General features: G+C 43.3%; 2 protein-coding genes across 2 annotated transcripts; one reads left to right on the top strand and one right to left on the bottom strand.

The window, feature by feature from the left end:
• Nucleotides 1–5165: 5165 nt before the first annotated feature.
• On the top strand, nucleotides 5166–6556 carry LOC127307958 (transcription termination factor MTERF15, mitochondrial-like). Its single transcript, XM_051338717.2, has one exon. It carries the CDS (start codon nucleotides 5254–5256, stop codon nucleotides 6403–6405), a length of 1152 nt encoding a protein of 383 aa, XP_051194677.1. The 5' UTR covers nucleotides 5166–5253; the 3' UTR covers nucleotides 6406–6556.
• A 9687-nt stretch (nucleotides 6557–16243) lies between these two features.
• On the bottom strand, nucleotides 16244–19095 carry LOC127307957 (uncharacterized). The gene is made up of 3 exons (XM_051338716.2): nucleotides 18768–19095; nucleotides 16702–16838; nucleotides 16244–16610 (listed from the first exon to the last, which is right to left on the bottom strand). The coding sequence occupies exons 1-3, from the start codon at nucleotides 18987–18989 to the stop codon at nucleotides 16493–16495; spliced, it is 477 nt and encodes a 158-aa protein (XP_051194676.1). The 5' UTR covers nucleotides 18990–19095; the 3' UTR covers nucleotides 16244–16492.
• Nucleotides 19096–22426: the final 3331 nt, after the last annotated feature.

The following is a 22426-nucleotide window of genomic DNA, read 5'->3' as shown; positions in this document are numbered from 1 at the left end:
ACGCCAAACCTCCTATTTTTCCCGGAAGGCTCCAGAACACCGAAGAAGAGTCGGAGAGGGGGCACAGGCCCACCAAACCCTAGGCCGGTGCGGCCAGGGGGGGCCCGCGCCCCCCTATAGTGTGGCCACCCTGTCAGCCCTCCTGTGCCGCCTCTTCGCCTATAAAACCCCTTTAGACCTAAAAACGCAGTACCGATTGACGAAACTCCAGAAAGACTCCAGGGGCGCCTCCACCGTCGCGAAACTCCAATTCGGGGGACAGAACTCTCTGTTCCGGCACCCTGCCGGGACGGGGAATTGCCCCCGGAGCCATCTCTACCGCCGTCTCCACCGCCGTCTTCACCGCCATCGCTGCCTCCATGATGAGGAGGGAGTAATCCACCCCCGAGGCTGAGGGCTCCGCTGTAGCTATGTGGTTCATCTCTCTCCCATGTACCTCAATACAATAATCTCATGAGCTGCTTTACATGATTGAGATTCATATGAGTTTTGTATCACTATTCATCTATGTGCTACTCTAGTGATGTTATTAAAGTAGTCTATTCCTCCTCCATGATGTAATGTTGGCAGTGTGTGCATCATGAAGTACTTGGTTTATGCTATGATTGTGATCTCTTGTAGATTATGAAGTTAACTATTACTATGATGGTATTGATGCGATCTATTCCTCCTTTCATAGTGTGAAGGTTACGGTGTGCATGCTATGTTAGTACTTGGTTTGGCTGTGTTGATCTATCTTGCACTCTAAGGTTATTTAAATATGAACATTGAATATTGTGGAGCTTGTTAACTCCGGCATTGAGGGTTCGTGTAATCCTACGCAATGGTGTTCATCATCCAACAAGAGTGTAGAGTATGCATTTATCTATTCTGTTATGTGATCAATGTTGAGAGTGTCCACTAGTGAAAGTATGATCCCTAGGCCTTGTTCCTAAATATCGCTATCGGCTGCTTGTTTACTGTTTTACTGCGTTACTACTGCTGCGCTACTACTGCTTGTTTACTGTCCTGGGCAAAGCACTTTTCTGGTGCCGTTGCTACTACTTATTCATACCACCTGTATTTCACTATCTCTTCGCCAAACTAGTGCACCTATTAGGTGTGTTGGGGACACAAGAGACTTCTTGCTTTGTGGTTGCAGGGTTGCATGAGAGGGATATCTTTGACCTCTTCCGCCCTGAGTTCGATAAACCTTGGGTGATCCACTTAAAGGAAATTTGCTGCTGTTCTACAAACCTCTGCTCTTGGAGGCCCAACACTGTCTACAGGAAAAGGAGGGGGCGTAGACATCAGGCAGCAGCATCATCAGAACTAACACCAGAAAATTGCTCTCTCATAACAAGATTCAGTAAGGCAGATTTAATTTCAAAGAATTCTGCTGTAGTAGCTGGTGGAGCAATAGGTGTGCATAAGAAATCATTATTATTTGTGTTTGTGAAGTCACACAACTTAGTATTTTCAGGAGTACCCATTTTAGTAACAGTAAATAAAGCAAACTTGATAAAGTAAATGCGCGTAACTTTTTTTTTTATTTTTAATATGGAGAACGCAAACAAGATAGTAAATAAAGTAAAGCTAGCAACTAATTTTTTTTATTTTGATATAATGCAGCAAACAAAGTAGTAAATAAAATAAAGCAAGACAAAAAACAAAGTAAAGAGATTGGAAGAGGAGACTCCCCTTGCAGCGTGTCTTGATCTCCCCGGCAACGGCGCCAGAAAAAGTGATGCTTGTGACGGTAAAGCACTCGTCCGTTGGGAACCCCAAGAGGAAGGTGTGATGCGTACAGCGGTAAGTTTTCCCTCAGTAAGAAACGAAGGTTATCGAACCAGTAGGAGCCAAGAAGCACGTTGAAGGTTGATGACGGCGGAATGTAGTGCGGCGCAACACCAGGGATTCCGGCGCCAACGTGGAACCTGCACAACACAACCAAATTACTTTGCCCCAACGTGACAGTGAGGTTGTCAATCTCACCGGCTTACTGTAACAAAGGATTAGATGTATAGTGTGGATGATGATGTTTGCAGAAAATAGTAGAACGAGTATTGCAGTAGATTGTATTCGATGTAAAGAATGGACCGGGGTCCACAGTTCACTAGTGGTGTCTCTCCGATAAGATATAGCATGTTGGGTGAACAAATTACAGTTGGGCAATTGACAAATAAGGATGGCATGACAATGCACATACATGTTATGATGAGTAGTGTGAAATTCAATTGGGCATTACGACAAAGTACATAGACCGCTGTCCAGCATGCATCTATGCCTAAAAAGTCCACCTTCAGGTTATCATCCGAACCCCTTCCAGTATTAAGTTGCAAACAACAGACAATTGCATTAAGTATGGTGCGTAATGTAATCAACAAATACATCCTTAGACATAGCATTGATGTTTTATCCCTAGTGGCAACAGCACATGCACAACCTTAGAACTTTCTGTCACTGTCCCAGATTTAATGGAGGCATGAACCCACTATCGAGCATAAATACTCCCTCTTGGAGTTACAAGTAACGACTTGGCCAGAGCCTCTACTAATAACGGAGAGCATGCAAGATCATAAACAACACATAGATGATAGATTGATAATCAACATAACATAGCATTCAATATTCATCAGATCCCAACAAACGCAACATGTAGCATTACAAATAGATGATCTTGATCATGTTAGACAGCTCACAAGATCCGACAATGATAGCACAATTAGGAGAACACGACCATCTAGCTACTGCTATGGACCCATAGTCCAGGGGTGAACTACTCACTCATCACTCCGGAGGTGACCATGGCGGTGAAGAGTCCTCCGGGAGATGATTCCCCTCTCCGGCAGGGTGCCGGAGGCGATCTCCTTAATCCCCCGAGTTGGGATTGGCGGCGGCGGCATCTCTGGAAGGTTTTCCGTATCGTGGCTCTCGGTACTGGAGTTATTATCGACGAAGGCTTATGTAGGCGGAAGGGTAGGTCAGGGGGCGCCACGAGGGGCCCACACGCTAGGGCCGCGCGGCCAGGGGTTGGGCCGCGCCGCCCTATTGTGTGGCCGCCTCGTCGCCCCACTTCGTTTCCCTTTCAGACTTCTGGAAGCTTCGTGGAAAAATAAGATCCTGGGCGTTGATTTCATCCAATTCCGAGAATATTTTCTTACTAGGATTTCTGAAACCAAAAACAACAACTGGCTCTTCGGCATCTTGTTAATAGGTTAGTGCCGGAAAATGCATAAATATGACATAAAGTGTGTATAAAACATGTGAGTATCATCAATAAAGTAGCATGGAACATAAGAAATTATAGATACGTTTGAGACGTATCACTCCCCCATAATCCACCATGGGAGAGCTTCTTCTTCGGCGCATCTTCACATAACCATGACCACCATGTGGATTGCTCCCCCATAATCCACCATGGGAGAGCTTCTTCTTCGGCGCATCTTCACATATCCATGATCACCATATGGATGGCAAGACTCAAGCAAAGGATCTCTTCGAGATGGCTCATCTTGAACTTGCACTTCATTTCTTCATGGCAAGCTTCAAGCTTATGAACTCTTCGAGTTGGCTCATCTTGAACTTGCACTTCATTCTTCATTCTTCATCATATTGATGTCTTGAAGTAACTTGAGGGCTCACTTCATCTTCATCTTCAAGACATACTTGACACTTGATATCCTTCATCAATTTCTTCTTATTGCAACCTTGAAGCCAACAAATGATTCAAGAATTGCCTATGGACAACTCCTACAAATATAACTCAATGTAAACATTAGTCCATAGGGATTGTCATTAATTACCAAAACCACACATGGGGGCTCCATGCACTTTCAGAGCTGAGCTATTGGACACAACTTAGAGGTCCACCGGACTTGGAGGGACGGCGTGCTCGTGGCTGCGGGGGATAGAAATCAGGCCATTGCCAACCCTAATCGGACGAATTTTTGGAAAAAGTGAGAGAGATTCATGCCATAGTGAATGCCAGGTAGGTAATTAAGGTGCGCTAAACAAGACTAATTCGATGTAAAGACGGTAGCCAAGGTATTTGTGTTCTGTGCAACAATTATGGGAAAAGTGATGTTTTATGCAAAAAATATTGTGGTTGTCGTTTTTGCACAAGTGCCCCCCAAGTCCCCAACAATTGGTGTTGCTGCAATTTCCTCTTGAGAGAATAGCCAATATACCACTAGTTAAAACCGAAAGTACCAAAATACCACTAGTAAAAACTAAAGTGCCAAAATACCACTCAACTTTGGTTTTTCATGCCAAAATACCACTAGTGAGTAACTGAGGCTAACTTTCTCAAAATAGGACACATATGCCCTCACATGTTCACGTGTCGATAGCCCCTTCACCATTTCAGCACCTGTAGTGGCTCCTGCCGTGGCATGATGGTGGCCTCGCGTGGTGGTCGTTGGAAGTAAACAGAGAGAACGTTGGGACGTATTGGAGCCGGACTGCCGGGGAAAGGGCAGGTGGGCGAGCCAAATTTGGAGGAGGCGTCGGTCGCTGGATCAACTCTTCAGCTGAGATTGCTCAGTGCCCGAGCGCCGCACGTGTTGGGCGTGCGTGCCTCTGCTGCCACCTCCGACACGACCAGCTACCGTTCGGGCCGAGGCGACAGCGCCCTTGCCGCTCCACGCGCGGAGCAGAAGAGGTCGGAGCAGGGGGAGGTGAGGATGTTGCGGGGAGGCTGGAGATAAACGGTGGCTGGGAGATGTGAGGAAGCTGCAGCGTGGCTGGAAATAAGCGGCGGCTGTGCCGGCGCGTTTGTGGCGGCGAGCTGAGGGAGGCGGCCGCTCGGAGCTAGCAACAACAGGGTGCGATGGAGCGGCTCCGGGGCAACGGGGAGTGGCAGCTAGGCGGGGGGTTGGAGGCGAGCGGAAGAGGTGGCGGAACATGGGCGGCGCCGCCATTGTTCCGCTCTGTAGAAGGGGATGAGAGCAGATAGTCTAGAACAGATGGTTTCTTCCTATTCTTTTCCTTACACGAAGACAAGGGCAGTTTTGGTAAGTCACAACAACCTCAAAGTTTGACTAACAGAACATGTTTAATATTTGACGGTAGTGGTATTTTGGCATGAAAAAACTGAACTTGAGTGGTATTTTGGCACCTTGGTTTTAACTAGTGGTATTTTGGCACTTTTAGTTTTAACTAGTGGTATTTTGGCTATTATCTCTTTCCTCTTCGCAGACGCCGCCCACCAGCGCCAGTAAACCGTGGGGAATCATCCCGTTGCCGCCGGCACCGCCTCGCCGTCGCGCAGCCATGCTCCGCATCCGCAACTCCATCCTCGCCCGTCTCCTCTCGTCTTCCCCCGCCTCTCCCATCTTCCCACTGCACCGCCTCCTCTCCACGGCCGCGGCCGCCGGTCCACCGAAGCCTAGCTTCGCCATCCAGGAGTACCTCGTCGAGACCTGCGGCCTCACCCGAGCGCGAGCCCTCAAGGCCTCCGCGAAGCTCTCCCACCTCAAGTCCCCTTACAAGCCTGACGCCGTCCTCGCCGTCCTCGCCGGCCTCGGCCTCTCCGGCGCCGACATCGCCGCCCTCGTCGCCAAGGACCCGCTGTTCCTCTGCTCCGGCGTGGACACAACTCTGGGACCTAATATCGTCGAGCTCACCGGCCTCGGCCTCTCACGTACTGAGATCGCGTGCCTCGTCTCGCTCGTCCCCGCCTGCTTCCGGTGTAAATCCATCGTCTCCAACCTACCCTACTACCTGTCGCTCTTCGGCTCCTACGAGAACCTCCTCCGCCTAATCAAGAATAACTCCAGTATCCTCCGAGCCAGCCTCGCGAAGAAGGTCAAGCCCAATGTTGCGTTCCTGCAGAATTGCGGGCTAGGTGCTTGTGATATTGCCAACCTGTTCATTGGTACGCCATGGGTAATTGGCATGAAACCAGAGCGTTTACAGGCGATGGTGGCATGTGCCCAAGGCCTCGGTATACCCTGTGGGTCTGGGATGTTCAGGCATGCCATGAGTGCTGTTAGATTTCACAGCGAGGAGGATGTCGCTGCCAAACTGGACTACCTGAAAAAGATGTTCAGGTGGTCGGATGCCGAGGTGGGCATCGTTGTGTCTAAGGTCCCATACGCGCTGGTGAGGCCGAAGAACATGCAGCGCAGGTCAGAATTCCTCATCTCTGAGGTGGGGCTGGAACCGGCCTACATTGCTCATCGGCCGGCATTGCTCACTTGTAGCTTGGAGGGCCGGCTTAGACCCCGCTATTATGCCGTGAAGTTTCTCAAGGAAAATGGATTGCTCAAGCGTGATCTAAGCTACGATACAGTTGTCAAGCTCACCGAGAAGGTATTCATGGAAAAGTTCATATGCCCTCACAAGGAAGCTGCGCCGCACCTTGCGGAAGACTATGCAACTGCTTGCAGAGGCGAAGTGCCGACTAGATTCAGATTTGCATGAACCAAGAACAGGCATGGAATTTGGCAACTGCGTATGACACAGCATAAATTTTTTTGCCTGTGTATTAAGCATGTAATTCCTGATTAGGTGTTCTTTCCCTTGCTCAATGGTGGCTTGGTCTGTTAAGTGCTGGTTTGGAAACTGTTACTCCCGTTCCTGTCCTGACACATCTATGTCATCATTCTGTAGAGAAGAATGCATGGCACGGTTATGAACTTGTTCATCCTCTTGCCATGTTGACACACCTGTTGGAACGAAGAAAGTATGAGATCAGGTGATTCTTCTCTGCATTATGAATGCTTTCAATTTGATTGTGTGATTCATTTCGAGATCTTTTTTGTGTTTTAGTTAGCACGATAATAAAATTATTATTTCTCAGCTGTCCCTGCAGTTGATGAGTTTCATAGCTTTCCGCATCTAGATCAAAGAAATCAATATAGAAACGCTGGCTAGAGCCTAGAGTTACAACTTACATGCATCATATATGAAAAGTTTTATATTCTAGTTCACAAGCTGCCAAGTTACAATCATTTGAGGTCAGACTGCACATCCTGTATTTGATACCTTGGAGTGATTTTACTGAACTTTCATTTTAAACATCTACGAGTAACCTAAATTTGCAGTGTGCATGGTATCGACCCTGTCCACCAATTAAAGTGTCTCCAAAAGTAATTTCAACAATTGTGTTTGAAGTAAAAAAAAATCTGAGAATTCTTGGCTCGATGGGTACCAACTAGCAAGAACATGTATATTCTTGGATACCCATCGATGTTTGTCCACGTGAAACTGTGAGTTTCTGTGTTAAGAATTATATGTTTTAACAATGTGTACAATAGTTCCTCTGTTTTACTCTTGCGCACTTGGTTCTTCATCATATCAATGGCTCACAATTGTGATATGAGAATTACGGTGGAGAGCTCAGCACATGAACCGCGGCCTCCACTTGCCCTATTGTCGTATTAATTCTCACTTGGCACTCAGGCTCAATTACCCTTGCCACGGACCTCTAACAACCCATAGGTACCATCTTAGGATCGAACTTAGCTCCTGGCATCTTGGTATAAGAGACTCCGTTCCTAACTCTGCTCACCAAGTTGTTGCTGCGATGGACACCTTTGCTAATGCCGACCTGAAGAATCTTCTGGAGGAGACACTTGACTCCAAGTTCGCCACCAAATCTGAGAAGGTAGAAATGGACATCGACGAATTGAAAAAACGGAACAACTCACCAAGCTGCAATCAAGCACTTGGAGCAAGCAGGTGCCTCCAAGCTCACGTCAAGGAGGATACCACTTCTGAGGTGTTGTTTGGTTGGGCTTAAATTTGGCTTTTGACTTATAAGCCACAAAAGCACCTAAATTTTAGCGTTTGGCGAGAACCAACCTGAGGTTGGGTGGTTAGGAGGGTGGTTGTACCCCCAGCCCACCAGAGTTCAAACCCCAGGTTTGACATCTGTGTGTCTCATAAAGGCGGAATATTCATTCAGTGGGAGGCGACGTTCCCGTCGACAGCGAGGCGCCTGTGGTGACTTCGTCAATTTCAAGATCCAATCCGCCGGCTCAGTCTTCCGAAGGTGCTCATAGGGGTAGGGTGTGCGTGTGTGCGTTCATAGGGGTGAGTGTATACGCGTGTATGTGAACGTCTGCGTTTGTACTGTGTTTCTCAAAAAAAAAAAAAAAAAAAATTTAGCGTTTGGCTTATACCATCATGCAACAATATCCATTCAAAAGCTAAAAGCCAAAGGCAAAAACCCTTATATTTAGGTGCTTTTGTGGCTTATAAGCCAAAATCTAAAAGCCAGAAAGAAGCCCAACCAAACAGACCATGAGGATGATGACTTTAGCTCAGGCTGATGATCGTGTCGAGCATCTCAAGGTCGGTGGTGCCAAACTGAAACTCCACAAATCGGAATTCCAACCCTTTGATATCAAGGAAGATTCCCTGCTCTACTTGACTTGTGCTGAGGAATTCATCAAGGGGCAGGGGACCGCCGACATGGCAAGACTTGGCTCGCCTCTCTACCACCAATAGGTGGGCAAACTAAATAGTGCTCCACAAGCGATTTGGCCCCAAGATTCAACAGACCCAATCAATTAGGCGGCATGGATAATCTTCGACAAGTGGGCAAGCTGGACGAGTATGAGGTTAAATTCCTTAACCTTGTTGCCAGCTGCAGCGACCTGTCAAGGGAGGTTTACGTTGTGGGACTTCATAGCGCAATCCACACATTTGGTGGTCTCAAAATCCAACTACTCATGGTTATTGTGACGTGTCCGGGTCTGGTTTGGTTTGACACGGTGCTACAAATTAAGTCATGCAATGCAGCCGGGTACGCACCGACCACTGCAGCTTCTAGTATTTGCTTAACCAGCATCTATCGACCATACCACAACGTCATTTGCGACCAACCCCAAGTACCGTCGCCCCAGACCTTCCACCACCCATAGCTACCCTCTCAAGAACTTAACTCCTTGCAGTATGTGTCACACTGCTTCTAAGTTTCTGAACTCGATGTTCTGCATATTCTTAATTATTTCTAAGGATAATCTGCTTCAAAATATAAAATGATATGTATGATCTTTATAGGAAGATAAAAGGTTGCAGATTTAGTTGTAGCCTTGCAAATTCAGTATCTTACGGATTTAACACAACTTGTACATTAATTAGGCTGTCTGATAATAGCATTTTCGTAGTCAACTGCTAGGTGAACATCGAGGTTCTGATGGTTTTCGTTGATTTTATTGGTATATTTCTAGCCATATATATTGTGCATAATGTGATCTGTGTAAGTATGAATTTATTTAATTCTTATGAAATTATGTGATTTCTGTTAACTTTAAATAAAATACATTGCAAGCACGTTGACCAATATCATGTTTTACGGTTTCCATGATTCGGATGATATTACTTGAATGCCATACGAATGTGTGTTTTGAATGGTTTGATAACTTGTATGTTTCTTGTTGGAGTTTTAAAAAGAAGGAAATGTCCATTGCTCATGTACGGCTGCTAGTAAAGCATAAGATGCTGTGTCGCTATTTATTTCAAGCTTTCCTATCTTTAGAAAATTTCGCATTTCACTTTTGATAAACCTATTATATTTCTTTTTGTATAGTGTGATGCACTGTATGAGGTAGTTCGAGGAACAAAGGTGACCTCGCTGAAAAATGATATCCTTGAGCGCATTGTGGAAAGGTATAGACAAGTGTTTATTATTTTTGCCTCACAGAAACTACTTACCGTTTGGTCATTCTATGGGAAGAGGTACTGAAGGTCTTTTTCTACTTCTTCTAGCTGCTTGAATGCTCGTGCTGAGTTTGTCCAGAACGGTATGCAAAGGACATGGATGGTTTGTGCTGCGACTGCAGGTGGTTTCTTTGCTGGATGCTTCATGAGAGCATGGAAGATAGATAAAGAGAAGATGAATAATGAGGGGGAGAGGGGAAGAGATAGAGCCGAGGAAACTTATGACATCCTCTGAAAACAAGACTAGAGTTTACTGTACACTAGGTATTGTGTTGCTTCTTCACTTTGCACCAGTTATTGGAAAAACTTATCACTCTGCACTAGTGAGGCTGCTCCAATCTAGCACTTTGCAGCAGGTAAAAGCAAAACCGAACCGTTTCCCAGCCTGACACCATGTCAAACCAAGTATGCTACATATCAAGTCGAGACTTGCCATTTCCTGGCCACTCTCTCTCTTCCCTCCCCTGTGCATGTTGACTCACTTAGGGCTGCAGGGTGGGTGCATCCATGGACTAGCCGTGACACTAGACTGAGTGTTGTTTGGCGTGTCGAAGAGGAAAAAATGTTTTGATTTTCCTCTTTTGTTGTGCAAAGTGGTAATTATCTTGGCCTCACTAGTGCAGAGTGATTGGCTTTTCAGTATCTGGTGCAAAGTGAAAAACAACTACAATACCTGATCCAGAAGGCAACACTCAAATGAATAGGATGTGAGATCATTCATGCCTTGGGATTTGTTGCTTCTTTACTTCAGAAACTTGTATGCATTGCAGTTCGCAACCTACAGCTGCTAGTGTGGTATTAATTGATAAGTTCTCCAAATGCTATGGTATCTCCGGTTAGTGCCCAAAGTCTAAATATCCATGTTCAGATGCTTGCAAGAAATTTAGCCAGGCAAAAATTCTAGACTTTTTACGTTTAGATCCAACATCCTGGTTATGTGGACAATAAATATTTACTTACAAAAAGATTCATATCCATTAAACTTAGAAAATAATCTTAACTATTTATGCTTAGAAACTTTATGCCAGTATACTTACCAAGTGAAACATCATAAATTCTCTTTATGCCAGTATGCTTACTAAGAAAAAGACTCATATCCATTATACTTAGAAAAAGATTCATATTAGTCCTTTAACCTTTGGTTGTCTCATAGTTTAAGTTTTCAGCCATGAGGAACTATTCTACATGCATAACTTTTCAATATTTGTGCACATGGTAATTAATTGATCTACCACGCACCTCTTCACTAAGAATGGTACTTGATCAAACCATAAAAATGGGACTTGAGAAGCAGAGACAGTTGCACTCATATGCAGATGGTACCACTTACGGCATTGCCGCTTAACCTGACATAGCTCTATGTCTCTACTATTAGGTTAATTATTAGTTAGATATCTGTGCGTTGATACGACTGCACGCGGTTCCCAACTACAAGTTGGGACAAACTTTTGTGTCTTCCCCTGCGTTTCTCTTCCACAACCATGCATCCCTCTAACTCTCTTCTTGTATTGCCTGTCTTCTCCCCTGGAAAAGGACGGACCAGCCCCTTAGCTCTGCATCTGCCTTCACTGTTCTGCTATATGGATAACCATGCGATAAGCAACAAAGCGATAATATAAAGGGCTGGCCCATAGCCTGGGCAGAAGGTGCGACTGCACTGAGCCCCCGAGCGGCAGGGGCCCTGGTTCATGAACCGAAAAGAAAATAACAAAATCCCACAACCGCACTGTGTTGTGTATGCATGACTCCTTTTAAATGCATCCCCCAAAACAGAGCCCCATGCTAGGAAAACAGAGCCGCCGCTTGCACTGTCTTCCTGAGATGGCCTGATCGTGGCTACCATTAATGCAGGAAAACCTTGCAATTCTCCTTCTATAATAATTCCTTCAAAGCCGTTTAGATATGACATGTGTTGGAACAAGAACATGCATAGGAGAACAACAATGTAGTTTTAGGAGGGTGATATGGTGATATGGATTGTTGGGCAGAGATTTAGGAGGGTCCCAAGTTCAAGTGATATGCAGTTTTTCTTATTTTGTGTTGGAAAGAATAGGCACACTAACAAAGACATGCGATTTCAATATATTTTAAACAGAAACAGTTATAATTTGTCTTCCAAGATCAAAATTGTTGTTCTTCGATGAAGAATCTGATGCAGAAGCAAATGTTAACATTTCAACTTTTCTAGTGGGCCATCATGTCCATGCTCCTCGGGGCGACGCTTTTCCAAAGTTGCCAGGGTAAATGGCAACTAACGTCTTTTTTTTTTAAATTTCTACCCACCGTTGCCAACATAAATCATGTGGACCAAGTTGTGCTGCGCCGTAGTGCGAGATTTCACACTTTCCCCGCGATGGTAGTCCTAAACTTTTGAAAGTGAGAATCAACTAGTTTTGAGATCATCAAATTGTACGTCTGCACGCTATACTAAAACCCTCGTTATGTTTTATTTAGGGAAAAATCTTGGTTATCTTACTATTGCAATGGAAATCATTTAAGTACTTTTGTGTGGACATGGCCCCCAAGTTGTGGTGTTGCCCCGGGGCCCCATCGTGTATGGACCGGCCCCGTATAATATACACAATTTTGAATCATGGTCGACCTCGTTATGTCTTCTGGTGTGGTCAGATCACTCGTTGCACAATGCACATTGTGTGGTTGCCACCAGTGCGGGTGGGGTAGACCAATCGGATGGGAACATGTGACCACATCACATGGTGCAGGTGCTTTATGTTTTGGCACACGAGTGAGAGCGAGTGAATGTAAGCATTTATGTTTCTACATGGCTTGTTCATTGTTTTGGACTTTGGAGGCGTGATTTTCCACCTAATCTCCTATTTGTTTATGCAGCAAGGGTTTGGTTATTTTCCTCTCCAGTCGGTTTGGTGTTGCTTCTTTTTTGCCGGAACTTCCCATGTTTATACAGGTTAGTGCCTGCAAGATTGTGTCCCTAGTCCCTACTGCGATGCTGATTTGGAGCACTAATTTTCTCTCTTCATTTTTGGTATTCGATTTTGAATCTGGTGAGGGCCAGGACCGTACCAAGTTTTGCAGATATTTGTGAGGACTGTGGGTTCGCCGAATGCTGTGGCTCACAAAAACGAGTTTACTCCCTAGGGGCTGCGGCTTACACGCCCAATTTTAGTGCTATTTAATCAGTACAAAGGGCCAGTAACTTGTGCCTGGATTTATTTTTGACATGACAGGGGAAGAAACTGTTGTACTCCCAAGCAAGTGGTCTTGAAATTTACCACAGTGCTCTTATCTGCTTCCTCCTTTGTTATCTAGCACATACATGGGCTTCCTCTTTCTTTCACTGGTTGGTGTTGTGATTTCTTTCTGCGGGATGACCGGATTGACATTTCTTGCTGGATACAGTTCAGTGTTAGTTCAGATGGAGTCTAGTGCTATCATCTATATCTATACCACTATATAGCACGAGTTTTCGAATTTGGATTTACCACTTTGTTCCACAACCTTCCTCTCAAAGCACATTTGAAACAATCCGAGCCGTTGATTTGCATGTCAAAGCTCCTACGTGCCGTTCATCAGAGCAAAACGCACCTGATCTAACGGCCGTAAGCGCTCGGATTCGCCACCTGCTTTCCCGCGCGCCCGGACTCTGCTGAAGTTTCTGAATAGTTCGGGTGTTGTCTACTGCGCCAGCGAAGAGAAAAAAATCCACATCAGCATTCGGTTGCTAGGTTGAGGGCCCCATCCATGTGGCATGCATCCTCTAACTTGCTTTGTCGCGTCATGGCCTGGTTGGTACCATTAAATATGAGCATTTTACCACTAAGGCACTAAGTCCACACTTAGCCCAAGACCTTAACTGATCTCTTTTTGAACGGTCTTACCAGGTAAATGGTTCTTCAGACAAGATCTACAAAAAAAAATCTTCAGAAAGAGGAAGAGAACAAGATACCATTGTATAGGCTATTATATAAGTACAGCATACCAGAGATATATAGTCTCTACCATGTAACAATTTTATATCGTTATTTCAAGTATAATTACCTGAGGTCAAAAAATGTAAAACTAAGAGGCTATAATTTTTTTGGTTCTTTTTTGAAATATACTAAATATTTTTTTTATTACATTGTTGCAATTCCCCAAGGTTAATTCTTCAATATAATAATTTTTTATTGCATGCGTTCTAAGACAAGACATCTTAGCCACAAATATATTCCCCCCATTCCAAAATATAAGGAACGATTTTTGACATGAATATACTCCCTCCATTCCAAAATATAAAGAACGAGTTTTCACATGAATATACTCCGTCCATTCCCAAAATATAAGGAACGATTTTTCATACAGTCTTTGATGCACATATTAGCCACAAATATATTCTAAAGTTTATGGGCTGATAATTTAAAAATGATATCGGTGCGCTTATCTTGCAATTCTCTTTCAATATATATTTATGCAAAAAATTTGAACATATTACAAAAACAGTCATAGTTAAATTGTAAGTCGTTGACCGAAATATAAAGGAACCCTATAGTCTTCGAGAGAGGGAGTATGTTGTACATTTATTGAGTCATAAAATTTAGCACCCAACCATCGCAAGTTTAATAATGTCCCTTCGGGTCATTGTATTGTCTTATTGTGATGGAAACCAATTCCTGTGTCATAGATTCTTGCAATTGGCCACATTATGTTATTGTATGATGGTAACATTTTCCTGGCTAATGAAAATATTTGTTGTGTCATGCAATATTTCGTGAGATGGTAAAAAAATCAATAAATTATTAAGATGTGATAGAAATATTTTTAGATATGATTAAAAAAATGGTCACGACTCTTTCTCGGTCATTTCATGCACCACTGGAATTGATAGTAGTTTTAGTTAAGTCTTTTGGAATTAGATAAACAGCCCAAAACGTACACATACTAGCAATTGAAGGCTCAAATCAATGTTTCTGGCGAGATATATACTTATTGTTGGTATGGTCGACACATTTGAATAGTTTGCAGATCAATATTCATGCAGATGTATATCTGCAGTCATGCAAAATCAGAGTTACCCAAAGTCGTTGCTACTTCTAGATAAACAAGTGTGGTACCCAACTTCCGAATCATCCCGGGTATTATTCTGCCTTAATAAGGTAATACAATGTCGTATATTTTGGCGAGCGTGCAAAGCACGTGCAGTTTACTAGTAGACATAGTTTTAGTCCTATCACATACGTGAAAAGTATGGCATGGGATGTGATGGTCGTAGTTTAGTGGAAGTACTGATGTTCTTTGTAGTCCTAACTCAGGTGTAGCCTTACATGTGCTGGATGGATTGTAGTGGTACTAGAAATGTAGTTTGTGGTAGCAAGTTTTAGTGGATAGTTCACATGTAGTTTAGTGATAGGCTGATAGCACATAGGACTAGTGCAGAGTTCCAGATTGGTTTACTCTGTTTTTTTTCGCACATTAATCAAGCTATCTTCAAACAGTAACTTTTCCAGTGGGGTGGCAACTGGCAAGTGAAGAAAGTGCTTCAGAATTACATCAAGTCATGGCAGCAGCAACAATTTTTCAGGTTTTTTTTTTTTTTTTTTTTGCCGTTGATGCAAGTCCTTGCTGAAAATCAGTTTTTTTCTCAGTGTTCCCCGCAGTCTGATTGGCAGTAGAGCATGTTTGTCTAGAGGATGTTAGTGAGGGCAGAATGAACAATTTTACACGCAACTACTTTATTTTATTTTCGTTCATGTAAGTTATTTAGAACTTAGAAGGGAAACCGAGATCAAAACGCAACAGCAGCTACAGTATCCGTAATGCATGATATACAGGCATCTGATTTGGTGAGTTTGGGGCCAAGTGGTTCAAGGGGGCAGAAGTAGGTCTGGTTCCATTTATTTTGGGTGTCCATGGATGTACCGTTGATGTATGTATGTCATTTGGGTTTGTCCCTGTTTTCTGTATGTAGTTTCTCTTCTTCTTGTTGTGTAATTTTCCAGAACTATGGAAGTAACTACGAATGGTGATTAAACTCCCACGTTCATATCGAGTTGCAACCTGCATCCAGCTTATGGGCCGAGATTTGGTGTTCGAGCGGTATGAATACTTGCAATATTTTCAGGATACAGTTTTAGAGGTGATGGTAAAATCTGGCAGCATCCAGTTTCAGTATACAGTTTTGCTTCACCCAAATCAAATTTCGTTTAAGCACTAGTGCTTATTTTGTAACCCTTTGCATTGTATTTCAATCTGGAAGCTTTTGGCGAAGCAAAATTTGTTTGAAGCTGCTGTAGCTTTTTGGTTAACGATTTTTTCATTGATTTGAGATTGTGCTTACAAAATTTGTGGCTCTGCTTTCTGGTCAAAATATTCACTGACAAGACTGTCCACTAATTAGCCGTCCACATTTGTATTATGTTAGTGATGTCTTCCTGATTAATGTAGTATAGATCTTACAAAAGAAAGTAACCGGCCTCAGCTGAACTCTAAGGTGGCATAGTAATTCAATAACAACAGAGAGACTTCAAACAGAAAAGAAAAACAAGTTGTGAAGAGATAGTTAGGGCTGCAAGCGGTGCCTGCATACCATCCTGCAAATGAAAAATTAGTGCAAAAGGAGCCACCGAATAGATTGAAATTAAAGCTGGTTTAGGCAAAACTGTGTGCCCACATCCCGCAACCCTTGCCATCTAAACTGTGTGCCACCGAACAGATTGAAATTAAGTACTAGTAGTAATAGTAGCGTGAATTTCTACGACAGTTGCAGTGAAGAATGCCAAAGTACATACATTCAACATAGGCTATTCCGTTCAGCACGGTCAAAAATACATACAGCTAAGCCAGTTAATTAACTACGTCTCTTCTCACAAACCTTTAACATGCAGGTTCACTCAGATTTCAGGTAACCGGCCATCCAAGACCCAGCAAATATGATTCCAAGTTGACAGCTCCAAACGAAACGATCACGAGATGGGCTTTTGGGCACCCCACTGTTACTCAAAAGCCTGAAATGTACACGTAGTTGATATGAGGCCACATCTCTAAAGAAAAAACCTTGCATATGAACTCTCTACAAGAGTGACAACAACAATATACCTCTCAAAATAGCCATGGTCCCCAATGCGCATTTCTCTGTACAGCTCCACAAATGTATCAACATCCTTCTGAACTAGTTCCTCCACTTGCTGAGCTAGTTCCTCCACTTGCTGAACTTGCTCTAGCGCCTGACCAGCCTGCTCAAAACTTGCAACAATCAGTGATGGCTTGAATTTATCCATCGTCAATACGTCATTAAATTGAAACAACAACACTGACTTCAATAGTCAAAATGAAATTATAAAAAACTGATCAGCCTAGTGGAGTGTAGATGTTAATCTTCTCGAAGATTCATAATTAATTATTTAACTAATAACAGTGATCACATCACACAGCTAGGACTTTTTCCATTGTACACATAACTCTTTTTAGATTTATGTGCAGTGGGATACTCTCCCACTGCTTTCACCAAAATCTATAACACCATCTGGCAAATCTCTGAACTTGACCTCTTTGGTTAGATACAAATAGAGCACAATCTGAAGTTTGGTGGACTACAAAGCATTTGTTTCTCCATGACACAGAAAGGCAACTGAAATTCGACAATCTATGAATCATTTATATTTCTATATGCCCCCTATGCTGAAAACCCGAATCTGAAAAAAAAAGCAGAAACTGGAAATATATGATACGGAGTATCTAAAAAATGAGAACTAAACCACTTATACAATGATCCAAAGATTTCAACAATTGAAAAGATTTCCAAAATCTGGTACAAATCACTAGAATATCATAGGAAAAAAAAGAGTAAGATGGCTAATTGAGTGATTGAAAAAATGGCATTATGTTGCCTCTTCAAAAACTTAACCCAAATGATTGTATGGTGTCCATATAAAATCGTATACATATCATGACGTTACAGAACTTCTTGCGTATTTTTCAGAACTTGTACACCATCGAAACATTCAACAGTGCTACGGCAAACATACAAACAAAAGATAGCAAAAAGTAACATCTTACAACCGGGTGTTAGTTGAAAAAAAAAATACATACTACCTGAGTGGACTTATACTCTCACATCACCTACAAAATCTACATTGTGGGAAACAGTATGTGTGTGTAAGTGTAACTAAACCTGGATGTAAGATCAAAATTTCATAAATGTATGCAACCAATTTTTTCTGGTGGGCATGCTGATTGCAACAAATCGTTTTTATCCTTGACCCTCAGAATCTGAACAATGTGAAAACTGAAAAGGCATCCAAGAACAATGTATAGACATTTCATGCAGGAGAAGATGTTACCCTGAAGACCAAGTGAAGTCTAGGCCCCGACTGATTGTAGGTGACCTCAAGATCATCTACAGTGACAATCACATGAAGAAGAATGACTGACAACTATAAGTCTGCTGGAAAAATATGGAGCAGCCGACAGTGGATAGGAGATTGACGAGATCAATCTGTCCTTATGCAGATGCACGTGGAGCAACGACAGAGACAAGTCCGCCATAGTGAGATTAGAGACCACATCCCTCAATTATTTAATATAATGGGCCTTTGGAAAAATACAGACCATGATTGTGCGAAAATCAGTTCATCTCTTCTACTAAAGTTTGTAACCAAACATTCTTGGGAGAAAAAATGGAACTGCATCGTAGATATTTAGGTAAACCAACTCTGTAGCTAAATGAAGTGTACTCACACTCTCCAGTAAGCAAGGAATCTCAATGGAACCCTGAAGAGAAAAAGATGTTTTTTTTACATACATGGGGCATCTCACATGAACTATATGCCACATGATTCGAGACAAAGTTTAAAGTTTAAGCTTCAACGAGCTTTTCAGTACCAAACTACTGATTCAAAACCGCGGGCAACATGAGTACATTATTACTGTATACAATGATTTACTACCTACAAAGAGTGGTGAAACTTGGAGTGCAAATTATTACCGCAAGCTGATCCATGCGATAGTGATATGTAGGCAAGGTCCAAACTGTAATGTGGTGCACTAACCCGTGACCCACAAAGACTATTTGCAACAACAGACATCAGTAACTGGAAAAGGCTAGGATAATACTCAATTTTATCCAACAAGAAATCGCGGAGAGATCTAGAGCATATCTTCACCTGATCTGGGGGAGGAGCAGTAGGCTGGCCGTTCTGTCCGGAAAGGTAGCGGCGCGGCACGGTCAGGAGTCCAATTCCGCGGCGGACGGTGGCCCCCCCTTCTCCGCTAAAAGCGGGGGCTGCCTCTGAGGCAGCGCGGAGGAAGGAAACTCCCTGAGGTCTTCCCGATGAGGCGGCCAAGAGAGCGCGGCGGATGGCCTGCGAGCGCAGCAGAGACGACATGGTAGGGTTGGTTACTAGGGCTCGCGACGGCGCAGGGATTTCCCGACGTCGAGGAGTCGCTCGCTCCGGTGCGTGCGGGAATAGCGCACGTACTGAACACCTCCCCCTGGGCTCTCTCCCGAAAACAGCCCAATAACATGTACTGTACTTTTCTATCAAATTCGAACTTTTTAGACTTGAATAAAATTTGAACAAATTTCTTAACCTAAATAAATTTTATATCTGAAAAGATTTTTAAATTAAAAAATTCAAACATTTAACATGTACTGTTCTTTTCTCTCAAATTCAAGCATTTTTAGAATTGAACAAAATTTAAATTTGAATAAATTCTAAATTTGGATAAATTTTAAATCTGAACAGTTCCAAATTTTTTAAAAGCTCACAATAACCATCTAAAAAACAAAAAACCAAACATAAACAGCAAAACTGAGGAACTAGAAAAAAAATAGCGAAATCAGAAGAAACAATTTTTTTTAAGAGAACTGGTCCCAAGTCCCAACTCGCAAGTGGGCTGGCCCAACTGCACCACGCGCAGGGGCAATAGTTTCCAGGAAAAATATCAAACTTGTAATATGACAACATTTGGAGAAGTGTTGTCAACATGGACTATCATGTATGTATGAAGGTTCATCTCAAACCAAACGAACAAATTCATGGCTATACCCATAGCATAGTATATTGTGTCTACATTTTGCTCATAGGTGCATATTGCCATTGCAAGCAATATTGAAAAAAGGGAGTTTCTATTTTTTTGTATATAAAAAGAACGTTTTCTTCAACCCCATCTCGGTGGCAACGTCGAGAGGCTTGTGGGAGTGGTGTCGTCTTCGAGTTTTTCGTCTGGTTGTGGAGATCTTCGGATCGTCAAGGAGCTTCAGCGGTAGTTCATCCTTCTTCTTCGTCTTTGGATCGGATATGGTCTTCTTGACTCGTTCGGCGACTTCCCGTCCGCAACCAACAACGTCAAGCCGACTCAGGGAGGAGTGGCAGCGGCAACATGCCGTCGACACGGTCTGAAGGTTAAAGATGAAGAGCTTCTCAAGGATCTCGTTGTAATTTTTATTTTTCTTGGGGTGTTTTGCACTGTTTGCTGTTTCTTTTAATGTTAGTGTTCTATTCACACAAAAAAAAACGTTTTCCAACTTCTACTCCCTCCGTCAGCACGATTTTAATTTTTTGGAAGTTAATCTTTTTAATGACTGAATTTTTATGCAAAAGTACCAACATACGATGACATTAAATTGGTATATTTTTTAACTACATGTTAACATCAATCTAGCAATATTAATTTAGTATCATAAATACCGCTACTTTTTCTAGTGACTTGGTCAAAACTAATAAAGTTTGATTTAAGATATATCTAGAGTACAATTATCTGTGGACACAAAGAGTAAATGCCAATAATATGATATTTTAGTGAAGCAATTGACCATACGAAATCCTAGAAGCGCAATGGGCCAATGACGTCCTAACAACACGAGAGAATCTACCTATGACGTGGTAGGAGCATCTTTAGTCACGTCCCCTAAACGGCATCCGGCAAAAGCATCGGATCGGCTGAATGAGGTATGCCACTTAGTGGTGCCGCTTTTGGGACGCGTACCAAACCGTGGCCCCACGCATTTTTTGTTAACATTTTTTTAATGATTCAATCGTTCACATGGAAGAAATGGAAGTAAAACATAGCTACCAAATCATCGTTGTTGCCACTTGCTAACCTAGAGGCTTATGTGCATCGTTGTTGTCGCCGTCGTCGCTTTCATAGTTATCATGGTAATGCATACGTCACATCGGTGTTGTCAAATATGTTCACGCAAAGCTCACTCTGGCCTTCGTACACGATGTTTAGCAAGCAGCCGACCTCCAGGTTGTGGGCACGGGAGAACTGGTCACAACCATTGCGGAGATACATTTGGCCTTGCCCATCGAATAGGATCTCGATGGGCCACCAGCAAAAACTGCAGCTGCACCTCGGCCGACCGCCGAGAAATCGCGCAAACTTCTTCGGGAGCCTCTTTTTGCTGGAAAGGGTCTTCAATGATGAGAAAGACGAAGTCGAAGAACTCAATGCCGTGGAAGTACTTCGTCTTCTCCTTCATCTGCGACAACAAGCGCACGGTGGATGGTGATCGACCATGGCGAGCCCTGCTGCGGACCTGGCGCCCGTGACCCCTGGAACCCGCCATGGAGCATGTGGGGAGAGGTGGAGGGGTTGCTAGGGTTGTGGAAGCATGCGTGGAAGAACTACAACAGCGATTGTGGTGGCGCTAGAGAGGGGAGGGCGAGTTTTTATAGGCGGAGGCGGCACGGAATGAGCCGAAGAAAGGCAGGGAAGCGGTGGGGAAAAGGGTAGGAAGAAGTGGTGTCGCACAAACGGCGACAACACGTGAAGGGGGGGCAACGCCGACGGGACGTCTCACCTGCTTTCGCCTTGTAAACCATCACCACCATTAAGGAAAAGGTGTGGCGCTTCGGTTCTCTGCCGATGGCACAACTAGCCCGCAAGTCGTCACGACCCCGCGCTGCGTCCAACACCTCCACAACAACACATGTGTAGAGGGGACCAGCTCGACATGCCGGACACTCTATTGGGTTGCGCCGGCCTAAATCGGTGTTTCGGGCACGTGGGTTGAAGGCGATCAATTATTCGACATACCCTAAATCGCTTATGCTCGGACTGTGTGTACATACCGGCCGTGACAATTGATCCATCCATCATCGGGCGTTGTGCAGTCTGGAGTTCCATTGAGTAGGGGGCATGCACTGGGCATCGCCGAGATATTCTTTCCGGCTTTCCCCCCTCGTGTCAGCTAGGTGATCTGAAATGCAGGTGTAGTGGCCAAGTCGCAGCGTTTCACATGTCCATGGCTTTCACGGAGAAAGGAGAAAGGAAGGTGAAGCACGACGAACCGGGAAGGATGAAAGTAGGATATTTTGGGATTTGGTGCACATGGATACCAATTCCATTTACTTTCAGTTTTTTAAAAAATTCAAAAACTCACATTTTTTATGTTTTTAAAAATTATAATGTTAAATATGTAGATAGATATGTACATGAGAAGTGTATGCAAAAAAATCCCAGTAAAACATACTTTGTATTTTAAAATATACAAAAAAAATTCTGACAAAAGGATGTAGTATTGTAATACTATTTTACTACCATTTACTGTCAGAAATTTGTCTTTTTCATATTGTTCAAAATACAAAATATTTTTAGCGGATTTTTTTCATACACCTCTCCCGTATATATCTATCTATATATTTAACGCCATAATTTTTTGAGACTTGGAAATATGAGTTTTTGAAATTTTCAAAAATCTGAAAGTCAAGAGAGCATTGGTGCCCATGTGTCAAAGACACTTTCCGAGATATTTTTAACATATTATTACTTGGATGTGGATCTTAATATTCTTCCAACAGTATGCATAAAACCAGCA

The sequence above is a fragment of the Lolium perenne genome, chromosome 6, assembly GCF_019359855.2.
Source record: "Lolium perenne isolate Kyuss_39 chromosome 6, Kyuss_2.0, whole genome shotgun sequence".
NCBI lineage: Eukaryota > Viridiplantae > Streptophyta > Magnoliopsida > Poales > Poaceae > Lolium > Lolium perenne.
The sequence above is the reverse complement of the archived record's forward strand: the minus strand, read 5'-3'. Positions and strand labels throughout refer to the sequence as shown.